Genomic DNA, 14,481 nt, shown 5'->3' with positions numbered 1-14,481 from the left:
TCTGACCCACAGCCCACTCAAAGAGAACAATCAAAAACTGAATGGCTTTCTTTGGAAGATTTCCGGCAAGTGGCAAAGGATTAAGTTTACAATTTACTTTGATCACAGAAGAGGGCACAGTGATGGCGGGCAGGTGGTTTGTGAAGTCATAAGATTTCTAGGGATGAGGTTGCCTTTGAAGTCAAGCTTCTTTTGATATTCAGCAGTCCGGCAGGCTGCATAGTTCCACAGGTGGTTGTGGTCTTCAATTAGTAATTAAAGGACGATTGTGACTAAGCATTATTCTGCACTTTCCAAATTCAAGATGAAACCTGAAGCTTGCCCCCATCTTAAACTAGTGGACTCGCTGTATTCTGTAAAATTGATAGAAAGCAAAATTCAAGAAATAACAAAAGCATGAAGAGCACTGGAAAAAGTAGTTGCTGAAAGTTCACACACAAAATGCTGGAGGAACCCAGCAGGCCAGGCAGAATCTATGGAAAAGAGTAAACTGTCGACGTTTCAGGCTGAGTCCCTCCTTGTGCTTGCTAAAAGTTCATGGGGTTTGATAGATCCAGCTGAGCAAGAGAAGCACTTCAGCTGTTAGCATAAGTTTACTGTTTACACTTTACCCCAAAATCCAAAATGAAAACCTCCTTTATAGTCTATAAGCCTCCATGTCTGTGCAAGTATCATTTACGACCACTTGTCTATCATCGTGACTTTTGGCTACTCATGTATGCGAATCTTGATAGAAGTTAACAAATTTATCTAGAATGGAAAATTTAAACATAAATAGTAACTCTACTATAGGCTTTTGATCAGCAGTGACCACTTGTCGAATGAGCTCCCAATGATTCTAATTCGCTCGTGAGTGGTGGTAAGACAGTAGCCTGATGAGATCTTGCCTAACCTGCTGAGATTTTCCAGCATTTTGTGCATTTTTTATCACTATTGTTATATTGTTCAACTGTACACTTTCCTCTGCTGCCGAAATGTCAACTGTTCCATTTGTTACCTCTAGACTTGACTATTTAAATCCAGTCTTGGCCTGTCTCCATTGTTTAAACCCCTACAAAATTGTGGCCATGCAAAGTTCTCCTGTCCATGTCTTGGCTTGCATCAAGTCCAAATCAATCATCACCACTGTGCTCACAGACCTATACTGGTTCCCATTCATCCAACAGTATTCCAATTCTCACGCTTTTTCAAAAGTCTCCATGATTTTGGCATAGTTTCAGCCTCTACAACCTTCCAAGCATTCTGCTTTTCTCCAACTTTGGTCTTTTAATAATTTCGAGATTCCATTGTTCCTCTCCTTCACCAACCAAGTCCCCGAGCTCTGGAATCCCCTCTCAAACATGAACTGCCGTTATTCATTTCTTTCCCCAATAGCAGCCATTTACAATATATTCTCTGACCAAACTTTTGACTGTATCAACTTTGTCTTCAACTTCCTTGTGGCAGAGTGTAAAATTTTAATAAAATACCTCATGTCGTACCTTAGGTCATTTTTGTATGGTGAAGACTTTGTATTGTATAATTCTTCATTGTTGTTGATATTTCAGCATTTGAGTTGTTTTGTGACCCAGGCTTCGTTGAATTCATCCAGTGGGAGAAATGGAATAAGAGTACTGGCCATACTTTCTTCTTTACCCTATTAACACATGACAGTGAACTTCTTCCCTGCCTCTTTAAACTTGACAAGTGACCTTTTAATTTCTTTGGGTGAACAATTCTGAGATATTAAATGCATCATAGTTGTTATAAACATGAGAAAGTCTGCAGATGCTGGAAATCCAAAGCAACACTCACAAAATGCTGCTGGAACTCAGCAGGTGAGGCAGCATCTATGGAAATAAACAAGCACTTGATGTTTCAGGCCGAAACACTTCAGGACCGAGAAGGAAGCAGGGGAAGATGCCAGACTTAAAATGCGAGGGGAGGGGCACCTTACAGCTAGTCTCCTTAGTCTCCCCACCACCTTTATATTCTGGCATCATACCTCTTCCTTCTAACTCCTGAAGAAGGGTCTCAGCCTGAAATGTTGACTGTTTATTCATTTCCATGGATGCTGCCTGACCTGCTGACTTCTTCTAGCATTTTGTCTAGTGCATCATAGTTATTAGTGTGTACCACACTGAGGACAGTGGAAAAAACAACAATGGTTCATCTTCCATGCTAGAATACTTTGCTGGGAAGATTTTGTTCTCTTCAATGATGGATCCCTGAGCATTTTAAGTGTGTGTGGCTGGGACTAGAACTTCACTGTTGGGTGTTTCTGTAGTTTGCCTGCAGCCTGCCCTTTGTTGTTGCATGCAAACCAAGTAGTGGCAAGTGCAGCAATACTACCTCACATCATTAAGAATTATGTACTGGGGAAGCTGATATGCAATGTGCTCTTGATTTTGGTTTTATTCTCAATAGAAATTGAAGGCTCCAGATTTGTTAATGGAGCAGTTTCATGTTCACTAATTATGTTTTCATGTTAGCTTTTATTGACAATATATTATTAGTTTTCTGTCTTGTGGTCAGTGGGTCTTGCCTCATGGGGTGACATAATACGGATCAAGTTATAGTCTCTTTAAATGATGCCTTAAATTGGAAAGCTGGGGCAGGCCTGCAAGCCACAGGCAATCAGGCAAATTAAATGAATGTCTGAAAAAAAACAAAAATACCTTGAAACCTTGTTAAAATTCAAAAGCAAGGTGGCAGTAGAGTGAATGATAATGAATCTGATCAAAGGCAAGTTATTGGCATTGGTCCAGATCTGTCTTTTTTATCTTGCTCTCCATCAGAGCTTTGTTCCCTCTGGTTCACTCTCTGTGATTTTATCTCTCGTTCTTTGTATGTCCTATTTTCTATCTATCTAATGATCTCTTTTACCTTTCACTTTGTGTAGTGATCTGCAGGCTTACCAGTTCAGCCTTTTCTGTGTTATGCTCCATATATCTTGCAATGTTTTTAAGTGCCAGTTTTTGCTTTGATTATCTTTCTTTCTTCTTTTCTCATTGAGTGATTCCCCTTCACTATTTATCTGTATTCAGCCGGTTGCTGTTCTATGCCTATATTTACATCTGCATCTCTTATAATTGGCTCCTTCATTTGCTTACTCTATTTGCATCCATGCTCAGTAATTTTCATTCCTTCTTTGCCTCTATCTGTGTCAACAATTTTTTTCAATGACTTCCTTTTTTAATCTCATTTGAAAAAATGTCCTCTACTTTTGCTTAAGCAATGCTTAATCAGTGACTGAAAGCTAGAAATTGGGAGGGGGGGGTAAGAAAATATAAATTAGTCCAAGTTTTATGGAAGACATAACATTGTTGTTTTTGGTGTAATAGCATTTCAAGTTACTCAGGGCTTGGCTTTGAATGTTTATGGCCAAAGTTTGGATATTTCTGTAATTAATCCAACTTGTCTCAGCAGCAGTGAGAACTCAGTGGGACTATCAAATTTCTGATGCTTGCAATTGCTTGCGAACTGCAAAATAAACCCCAGTACATTTGCTGTTTCAGTCTGTAATTGCTATTCTACAGAAAATACTCATTTTCCCTTGGAAAAATATGTTTTTTTTTTCTGGAAACTTTATTGTCCTTTGACGTATCTGTAGAAATTGTATTGGAAAAAAAGGAGCTGTAAATCTAGAAAGTAAGATGATCACAGATTTGCCAAAAATCATCTTCCCTAAAATGTTTCCACATCCTATATGTTTCTAAATTGCATTAAATTATCACTAGTTAAGGCAGGGGATATTCTATTTGAATGAATTTTGACAGTGGAATCCTTTTTTCCAACACCAATAAAATATAATGATATATATTATCTACTTATAAATATTCGATTAGATTAGATTAGCTCTATTTGTCACATATACATCAAAATACTGTTGCGTGAATGAAATCACCGGAGAAAAGTCCTGGCAAATATGATGCAGCTTCTTTATTCAACAAAACAAGATGCAGCAGGCATCATGTTGAGGCCCTTTCAGTTGAAAGATCTGGCTGGCCAAACGTGGTGCTTAATATTTTATGTGCTAAACATCAAAGGACAATTCCATATTTACAATGCATCCACGATGCTCTCTTTGAAACTACACACAAAATTCACACCTCCTGATTCGCACCCACACCACAGACATCTAAATGAATTTTAATCAGCATTTTTAGTTTGTGATTCAAGGCCTTTAGAAACCTATTGTTCAAAGATTCATTTTAAATTTAATCTACAATCTACAGTATAATTCAGATTTGAAGATTGGCAGCTGAAGTCATTTGCTAGATATGCTAAACCCAAAAATCACACTAACAGAAACATTCTGCTAAATTTGTCATTTGCATTGACCAACACAGTCCGAGGCTGTGCTGGTGGCAGTCTGCCGTGTCGCCCTGCTTGGTTCCAGCACCAACATAACATGCCCACAATTTACTAACCCTAACCTTAATAACATTCCCATGTCTTTGAAAGGTGGGGGTGGGGGGGGGGGAACCAGAGTACCTGGAGGGAACCCACATGGATATGTGGAGAATGGATAAGCTTTCTTTGAACAGCAGTAGGAAATGAACCCTGATATTAGTCACAAAGCAAATCACTATAATCTTTTTAAACACTCTTCTTAAATCTTTTTTGAAGTGGCCACTTTATTAGGAACACATGTTTATGCAAATATCTAATCAGCCAATCATGTGGCTGCAACTCAATGCATAAAAACAGAAGAAATGTGATCCAAGTGACTTTGATTGTAGAATCATTGTTAATGCTGGACAGGGTTGTTTGAGTATCTCAGAAACTGCTAATCTCCTGGGATTTTCATGCACAACAGTCTCTAGAGTTTGCAGAGAATCGGACAAAAATCAAAACAAAACATTCACTAAACAGCAGTTCAGGGGATGGAAATGCCTTGTTAATAAATGAGGACAGAGGAGAATCTGACAGGAAGGTGACAGTAACTCAAATAACCATGTTACAACAGTGATGTGCAGAAAAACATCTCTGAACACACAGCACGTCAAATCTTGAAGTGAGTGGGCTACATCAGTGGAAGATCACAAACATACACTCATTGGCCACTTTATTAGGTACAGAAGGTACCTAATAAAGTGGCCACTGAGTTTATATCTAGGCTAAATAAAACCAGTTTGTTTTGCACAGCGTGCCCGTGCATGAGCAGATAGTTCATTGTTAAATTCTTTGTAATGGCAACAGAGTCTATTGTGTAAATTGAGTAACTTTACTTAAGCTTTCTTAACTCTGGACTGAAAAGATTTAGAATTGATTTTTACAGTTAGATGTTTTCCTGGTGTTTTATTGCATGACCAGGGCACTTTCAGTTGCCCTGGCCTGTCAAATGGCTGATTTTTCATTTTCCTTAGGATTTTAATAACAACCCAATAGAGATATTGAAAGAAGTGGTAAGACAATTGGGAGTTGAAATTCACCTGTGATCACCAGTGCTAACTATTGAAGTCCAAAGGAAATGAATTTCACCATTGAGGCATTGTACATTTACGCCTTCTAAGTTCAAAGTTGACAGTTTATATTATTTTTAAAGTACATATATGTAACAATATACAACCCTGGGACTCCTCAGCCAATCTATAGAATAGTAACTATAAGAGGGTCAATGAAAGACCAACCGGAGTGCAAAAGACAACAAACTGTGCAAATGCAAATATAAATAAATATCAAGAACATGAGATAACATGATAAAGAGTCCTTAAAGTAAGATAATTGGTTGTGGGAATATCTCAATGGGCAAGTAAGTGTAGTTATCCCTTTTCCTTCAAGAGCCTGATGGTTGTGAGTTCATTGTGTCCAAGTTGCTTTCCTGGTAGGGACCCATCGGCAGTCAGGAGGGTCTAGGTTCCAGGATGAGGCTATCCCATTGCAATTCGGATATGCTGACAACTGCGATATGCCCAAATGCAGGATACTCGAATGCAGAATTTGTTGTAGTGGGAGACTGCGCTTGTGCTCTCCCCTGAAAAAAAGGTTAAATTTCAACTTGATTGGCCCAACAATTTTGTCCAGTGTACCAATATGTAATAGCTGATCATTCTTAAAGATGAGTTGCTAATTGACCCTCCCAGTGAATAACTGAGGCAATCGAATCCAGAAGGACCCAGCTCTGATCAACACACACAATAAACACAAAATGCTGGAGGAACTCAGCAAGTCAGGCAATAGCCATGGAATGGAATAAATAGTTGCTGTTTCAGGCTGAGCCCTTCTGATCAGCAGGTCAGAACCAGGATCACTGTGGAAGTCCTATGAAAGACTTTAGTGATCTTTAATTCCTTTTTGATGATGATATCTGTGGACATACCTGTTTGCAGACGCTGAGTAAAGAGACTCTGATTAACCAGTAAAATTTTGCAGTGACTACCTAATGCACATTGTCTCAACTACAATCTGAAGAACTGTAACTCAGATTAAACAAAGAAATTAGTGCTAATGAAATGATATTCCAGTAGTGGATCAAACACACTAGGAAAGCAGGAGAATAGGAAGAAATAGGATGGGAAAATCATTTAACCTGTATTTAAAATGTATTTAGTTATTTAATGTGCAAAATTGAAAATGCTTTTTTCTGTTTCAACAATAAAACACGAACTATGGCTTTAAAAAGAGGATGTTTAACCATACTCAAAAAATAAAACTTCATGAAGAAGTCTTTCTCTCAAAGGTCTTCACTCCTAACACATTCCTGCTTTATTTACAGGCTGAGGGATTCCCACAGGATCACCATCAAGGTGATTCGCAGGATGCAGTATTTTGTAGCAAAGAAGAAATTTCAGGTGAGTGCTTAATGATAGAAGGGAACGTCAAAAGGTATTTCCCATTGTTTCATTTGGACTCTGTAGGAAAGTCTAGTAGAGGTAACAAACTTCTGTAAGGCTGCAAGTTACACCCTTTATTCTCTGGGCTCCTTAATGGAGGAGACTGTCTCAACAGGGAATGGAGGAACAGGCACTGCTGAAACTTGACCTGGATGAATATCATTTATTTCTCTCTCTGCCAATGACCTTGACTCTTCAACTTCAGCACCTATGTATATCACTTTCCACTAACACATTCCTGTTTCTTTTCACCGGCTCCGCAGTTGCTTCCATCCCTTGTGTGAAGTTACTTGATTACAAGATAAGAAATCAGTCTATTGCAATTCTTTGACCCATTTTTAAATCAATGCCTTTCCTAGATGATGCCGTGCAAAGCAGTGGCCATTTCTGCATGTTCTGCTATCCTTCACTTTTACCATTTATTTTACTTTGTATTATGCCTGTTGTATACTTATTGTAAGTCGCAAGGTCACACAGCCAGAGATACAGGCCCTTCAGTTCACTGTGTCCACATTGACCAGAAGGGGCCCATTCACTCTAATCCTACATTAATCCTATTTTGTTCTCACACATTCCCAAAATCAAACCCTCGGTATTTCCACCCTCTCCACACTTTGGGCCACTTACAGCAACCAACAGTCTCCTGACCCACACGTCTTTGGGATGTGAGAGGAGGCTGGGGAAACCCACAGGACACATGTTGAAACTTCAGACAGACGCACCACAGGTCAAGACTGCACCAGGGTCGCTGGAGCTCCCAGGTAACACCCCTCATTTCATCCTTACCACTATTCTGCAGAACAAGCCCTGTCTCCTTTCCCTCAATTGTAGGTGGAAGTAGAAGCAGGAGTTGGAGGAAATTAAACAACTTGTTCTCATGATGCTGCTGATCTTCCCCACTTCAGCTGATTTTCTCATGCCTCCAGCACTCAGCCTCACCGTGCAGTTATAATAAAGGTATTTATTGTGTCACCACTCTGTGATATTCCAAAGAAAGCATACTCCACTCTTTCAGCTAGTGGTGGTGACGTTTTGCCGGAAAAGTCTTGTACTTAGTGTTCTCTGAGAGTACCACACCGACTTCTTGCATTTCAGAAGTCATACTTGGATCATGACACTTTGTTAACCCTTTTAAAATGAAAATATAACAAGTCAGATCAGACAAAGTAGGAAAGGACAGTTTCTAATGTTAAAACAAAGGAAGCCACCAGGGGCACAATCCAGTTTTATTGGGCAAGGATCATTGTGTGTTCACACTGGATGGCTTGAGGATTCCTGCCAGGAAATTGGTGCTTGGCAAAGATTTGCACCATCTTAAGACATAGAAGGGAAAGGACTGCAGAACCTCAAAGACTGGATTTGTTCATGATCTGTAGTCCTCACCTTCCATGAGAAAACAATCAGAAGCCCTGTATAGGTCAGTCTCACTCTCCCTTTGCTGGGTTGGGGCCAATTCTGCTGTCCACGGGTTCGTTGGAAAGAAATGGAAAAACAGCAGATGTGAGGAAAATGCGTTTATGCTTGAATCCATGCTTGCATGTAGAAATGAGACCAATTTAGATAGGAGCAATGAAATTCAGATTGGAGCAGTGCTATAACCCAATATTGCCCAATTTGCCCCAGGATAATATTTACTATTATATCACAGAGCCCAAGGAGTCTAGATTCAATGATGAAGACACAGGATGGTTAACAATCATGTTGATTAATATTATCAGAGGAGACACCAAGGCATTCCTCGTTGTGCTTGTTGTCCCATTTCTTAATTTAACAAGGGCTATTGCAGAGCGCTTAGAAACATTTGTAGCAGCATTCCTAGCTCTCACAACCCATAGATCTCTCAGGTTCAAAGACTATGGCCCAAAATATTTACTTAGAGGCTGCCTTGATCCAAAGATTCAAATATATTCATACCAACTAGGAAGTATATACATTTCTAACAGTGGGAAATTCTGGGAGCCATTCAGTGTGAAACAATTTCTGAAACATTTGATCTCATGGGCTGAGGGTTTTTCATTGCTGATAATAGGCTTGAATTGAACCTTGTGTATGGATGCCTCATGTTTGAGTTTTTGGAATTGATCATTCTGCACAGGCAGCTCCCACAGGTTTACAACAGCTTTGGTTTATTAGTGTTACCAGAGCCACAAAAATCTTTATTTTCCTTGCCTGTGATGCATAAAATTCCTCAGGACTCTATTAAACAGTCACAATTGGTTGATAATGGCTTATACAATAATAACAGCAAATAAATCCACAAAACCCTAGGGAAACTAAGCTGTTACAGTCTGAGATTTAAAAGTCCATGCTTGCATCAAGCCACGATATTCTATTGGGGGTGGGATTGGCCTTGGGTGATTATCCAAAGCAGAGAATAACACATTTCACAGTTCACCTGATTGACTTTCCATTAAAGTCAATGAATGATTGATACATAGCAGGGCTGGCTCTTTGCTTTAATCCATGTTATAGCCAAGACTGGTTCCACCTCATGTCAGTAATGAGAATAATCTTGGATACAATTGCATTTAATCGTAATAATCATTGTCATCCTGAAGCCTGTCAACATTTACTTCTGCCTTCAACACACTGGACTTTCCAAACTTGCTTTGTCTCATGGTTCTGCAAATTCTTGTTTTGCTTTACAGCAAGCCAGAAAGCCTTATGATGTCAGAGATGTAATCGAGCAGTATTCTCAGGGTCATCTCAACCTGATGGTGCGAATCAAGGAACTGCAGAGAAGGTATTTAACAGTTTACCCTGAGAATTGCTTGTAGAAAGTAAACAGGTTCCATAATCTGCAGCATACAGACTAGTGAATGTAAACTTCCAGGGCTTTCTATGTTCCTGAGCAAAGTCACCCACCTGCTCAAGTTTTCCAGCCTGACCCTACAGGACCCTATGTAGTTATGTCTCAAAATGACTACTCAAGTCAAGTCAAGTCGCTTTTTATTGTCATTTTGACCATAAACTGCTGGTACAGTACACAGTAAAAACGAAACAACATTCCACCAGGACCATGGTGCTACATTAAACCACACAAAACTACACTAGACTACGTGAGACAACTCAAGGCTACACTAGACTACGAAAAACATCACACAAAAACTACACTAGACTGCAGACCTACACAGGGCTACATAAAGTGCACAAAACAGTGCAGGGCAGTACAATAATTAATTGATAAATAGATAATTAATAAACAAGGCAATAGGCACAGTAGAGGTCAAATTACAATATTGTAGCGGTGTGCTACAAACAGCGCTAAAATTACGACACGGAGTCGGTAACTGCAGTCGAAGGAAAAACTTTATTCGAAAACTTCAGCCTCACTTTTAAGCCTCTGTCAACCGGCCCCCCATGGCGAAGAGGCTCCAAAGCTCTGTGCTCGCAAACCCCCGTAGGCTATCTAATTGTGAGTCGGTTCGCATACGCTAGGAAATGAGCCGCCACAATATCATAATAAATTATGTAGATGTCAGTCTAGACTCTTGAGTATTGAGGAGTCTGGTGGTTTGAGGGAAGAAGCTGTTGCACAGCCTGGTTGTGAGAGCCCGAATGCTTTGGTAACTTTTGTCAGATGGCAGGAGGGAGAAGAGTTTGTATAAGGGGTGCGTGGGGTCCTTCACAATGCTGTTAGCTTTGCGGGTGCAGCATCTGGTGTAAATGTCTGTAACGGCAGGAACAGAGACTCCAATGATCTTCTCAGCTGACCTCACTATCCGCTGCAGGGTCTTGCGATCTGAGACGGTGCAATTCCCAAACCAGGCAGTGATGTAGCTGCTCAGGATGCTCTTGATACATCCTCTGTAGAATGTGGTGAGAGATGGACAGTAGAGATGCTGCTGGGCTTTCTCTGCTATGGAGCTGGTGTTGAGGGACCAGGTGAGATTCTTTGTCAGGTGGACACCAAAAAATTTGGTGCTCTTAACGATCTCTACCGAGGAGCTGTCAGTGTTCAATGGAGAGTGGTCGCTCCATGCCCTCCTGAAGTCAACAACCATCTCTTTTGTTCACATTCAGAGACAGGTTGTTGGCTCTGCACCAGTCTGTTAGCCGCTGCACCTCCTCTCTGTATGCTGACTCATCGTTCTTGCTGATGAGACCCACCACGGTCGTGTAATCAGCGAACTGGTGTCATCAGCATCGGTGTACTGTTTCATGTAGCACCATGGTCCTGAAAAACGTTGTCTCGTTTTTACTGTGTACTGTACCAGCAGTTATGGTCGAAATGACAGTAAAAAGTGACTTGACTTGTCTTGACTTGACTTGAACTTGATGATGTGATTCGAGCTGTGTATTGCTGCACAGTCATGGGTCAGCAGAGTGAACAGCAGTGGACTGAGCACACAGCCCCGGGGAATCAGATCAGTAGCAAACCTCCAGTGTAACATGAGATCTTTGCTGTAGTTGTTGTGTTGGGGAGGATTGGAAAGTAGGAGCTAAGAGTAGAACAGTCTCGTGGACACTGGGGGAGTCAGGAACCACTGAGCAGTGTGGACTGCACCAGTGAAGAGGGAAGGTATTGTTTTCAGTACTTTTCTTCGCTGCAATCATTGGTACTGAATATTGCAGCTTTCTTGGGATCAGTGACTTTTCCATCTCCCTACCCAAGAAATAGCCTGGGAATGAATAATTAATCAGTTACGGATTTATAGAAAACTGCAATACAAAAGGGATCCAAAGTTCAAAGTTTAAAGTCAATTTATTATCAAAATACATAAATATCACTTTAAGATTCATTTTCTTTCAGGCATTCAGATTAGAACAGAAAAATCAAATAAAGTCAATTCAGCCCACTGTGACCTTGATAGATAAAAATAACTTTTTTTTTGCCACTAATGCTGCTTCCTAGCTTTAAGTGTAGCCTTATAGATTTGAACTTAAATAAGTGCTCTCTAAATGATGGTTCTCTGCCGGAGCCAATATGGCTTCCTTAATCACTCTCTTAAAATCTTTGGCCCACTGAGCTCATGCTGACCAGCAAATGATCAACGACACTAATTCTGGATCAGAATCAGGTTTATTATCACTGGCACATGCAGTGAAATTCGTTACTTTACAGCAGCAGTCCAGTTAAATGCATTAAAAATTACTGTTACAATAAAAAATTATATAAATTACAGTGTTAAAAGAGAGCAAAATAGTGAGGTAGAGAATCAGAATAGTTTAATATCATTGGCATATGTAATGAAATTTGTCGTTTTGCAGCGGTAGCATAGTGCAATGCATAATAATTTAAAAAACTAGAAATTACAGTAAGAAAATATTGAAAACCAGGAATATTGATCAACTTACTGAGAATTTTTATTTGTGATTCACATGCTCCTTTCTTTACAGACACAAAACACAAGGAAAATTGTAAATCATGACAAACTAAAAATTCTAAAACTGAAATATCATCTGTTCAAAAGTATTCATCCCTTTTGCTCAGTATTTAGTTGAATCACCTGTTGAACACAAGAAAATCTGCAGATGCTGGAACTTGAAAGTAACACACACAAGATGCTGGAGGAACTCAGCAGGCCAAATAGCATCTCTGGAAAAGAGTAAACAGTCAACTCTTTGGGCTAGCCACTTCCTGTAGCTGTTACAGCCAGTAGTCTTCTTGGATAAGTCTCAATTAGCTTTGCACAATATGATGCAGCAAGATTTGCCCATTCCTCCTTGCAAGATTGCTCAAGCTGTGCAGGGTTAGTTGGGGAATGATCGTGGACAGCAATCTTGAGGTCTTGCCTGAGATATTTGATTGGTTTAAGGCCAAGACTGTGACTGGTCCACTGAAGGACTTCAATTTTCTTCAGTTGAACCCACTTCATGGCTGTTCTGGCAGAGTGCTTTGGGTCATTGTCTTGCTGAAAGACAAACTTCCTCCCCCAGTTTAAGCTTCCTGGCAGAGGCTAACGGGTTTTTATTCAGGGTTTCTCAGTATGTTGCAGCGTTCATGTTCTCATCAATCCTGATCAGATTTTCAGTCCCTGCTGCTGAAAAGCATCCCCCACCATACTTTACAAAAGTGATGATATTATCTGGTGATGTGCAGCATTAGACTTATGCCACACATCCCACTTAATATTGAAGCCAAAAAGTTCCACCTTAATTTCATCTGACCTCTTCCACAGTTTTGCAGTATCTTCTAAGTTATTGTATTGCAATGTCTTTAAGGGCAAGGATATGCTTATTTTTTAAAGTCAGATCTTCTTCCTTGCAATTTCTCCATAAATATACTTTTTGTGCAAAGCCTTAGAGGTCGAGCTATGAAATCAACTCCAGTTGTAGCTGTTGACTTTAGCAGCTCACTGAGAGTGACTGTTGGCATCACAGCAGCCTCTCTCACAAGTGCCATTCTTCTCCGGAGACTAAGTTTAGAGTTGCTCCTGAACTAGGCAGTGTGGCTGTGGTTTCATAATTTTTCCACTTTTTCACGATGAATTGCACTGAACTCTGAGGCATGTTCATTGCCTTTGAGAGGGTCTTGTACTCTTACCCAGATTCGTGTTTCTCTGTTTTAATTTCCCTGACTTGTTTTGAATGCACTTCTGTCCTCATTTTGATTTGGTTTGCTGAAAATCGACCATAATGTTGGACATTAAAGAGAGAGGGGATAGTCCTTTGTTTCACGGCTGTCTGTGGGAAGAAGTATCTCAGGGATGTTACTGCATGCACACTGTTGTGACTTTGAACAATGTCACCGGAGAGACACTGAAGCTAATGGATGTAGAAGTGTTTATTCCACAAAAAACAAGCAGCAGGCATCACATTTGAGACAGTCTTGGAAAAAAAGGCTTGCCTGACCCAATATTACATGACATTTTTATATGCTAAAGATCAAAGGTAATGGCAGGACAATTCAATAGTTACAATATATCCACAATGCTTCCTTTGAATCACATATAATTTTCAAACACCCACACCCACACTCCAGACACCCAAAATGAACGTTAAACAGCATTGTCGGTCTCTAACTGCATTCATATAAATGCAGATATCAAATGAATGCTGTTTCCTGGTTTGCATTCAACCCCAGTCTGTATTTCCAGGATACAATCTACACTTAAATCTGAAGACTGGTTGCTGTTGAAATTAATATTTGCTATATACCTTAACTCCAGAATACTCCCTAACACACACTTCGATAATAAATATACTTTCCACAATTCAACTCTTGTACTTTCAACTTTGAACTTTGAACTTTATTTAGAGTATTCCTGTGAAACAGGTTTCCTACATCAACAAGCTGGGTGAGTGTGTAATGTAATATATTGGCACTAAGTAATTATGTAGTAATTACAAAAGGGATGAATACTTCTTCAGCCTCAATTTTAGTTTTAAATTTTTAACGAATTGTTGACAGGTTTTGGAATTTTTCTTCTGATTTTACATGATGCACAATGTTTTGTAGATTAGCTGAAAAATCCTACTTCAATATGTTTTAAATTTAGAAAATGAGACAATAAAATGTGAAAATAGTTGAGGGGCTGAATGCTTTTTCAAGGCACTGTAAATTGGATTATATAAGTAGAGCAGAAACAAAGCAAACTAAATAAAAAAGTAGTGGGGTAGTGTACTGGTGTTCATTGTTCATTCAGAGATCTGAAGGTGGAGGGGAAGAGGCTGTTCATAAAACACTGAGTGTGTGCCTTCAGGCTCCTGTACCACCTCC

At 39.7% G+C, this 14,481-nt stretch overlaps 1 protein-coding gene and 1 non-coding gene across 2 annotated transcripts in view; both read left to right on the top strand.

Moving 5' to 3' along the window:
• LOC132397142 (potassium voltage-gated channel subfamily KQT member 1) overlaps nt 1-14,481 on the top strand; it is a 795,097-nt gene that overhangs the window by 488,197 nt on the left and 292,419 nt on the right. Inside the window, exons 13-14 of the mRNA XM_059975504.1 lie at nt 6,701-6,776; nt 9,467-9,561. Coding sequence (XP_059831487.1) covers nt 6,701-6,776; nt 9,467-9,561 — 171 coding nt within the window. The remainder of the gene's footprint in view (nt 1-6,700; nt 6,777-9,466; nt 9,562-14,481) is intronic.
• LOC132397576 (U1 spliceosomal RNA) lies at nt 5,799-5,962 on the top strand. Its single transcript, XR_009513393.1, has one exon. It is a non-coding gene; the product is annotated as a U1 spliceosomal RNA (small nuclear RNA).

This window comes from Hypanus sabinus, chromosome 7, assembly GCF_030144855.1.
Source record: "Hypanus sabinus isolate sHypSab1 chromosome 7, sHypSab1.hap1, whole genome shotgun sequence".
Lineage (NCBI taxonomy): Eukaryota > Metazoa > Chordata > Chondrichthyes > Myliobatiformes > Dasyatidae > Hypanus > Hypanus sabinus.
The sequence above is the reverse complement of the archived record's forward strand: the minus strand, read 5'-3'. Positions and strand labels throughout refer to the sequence as shown.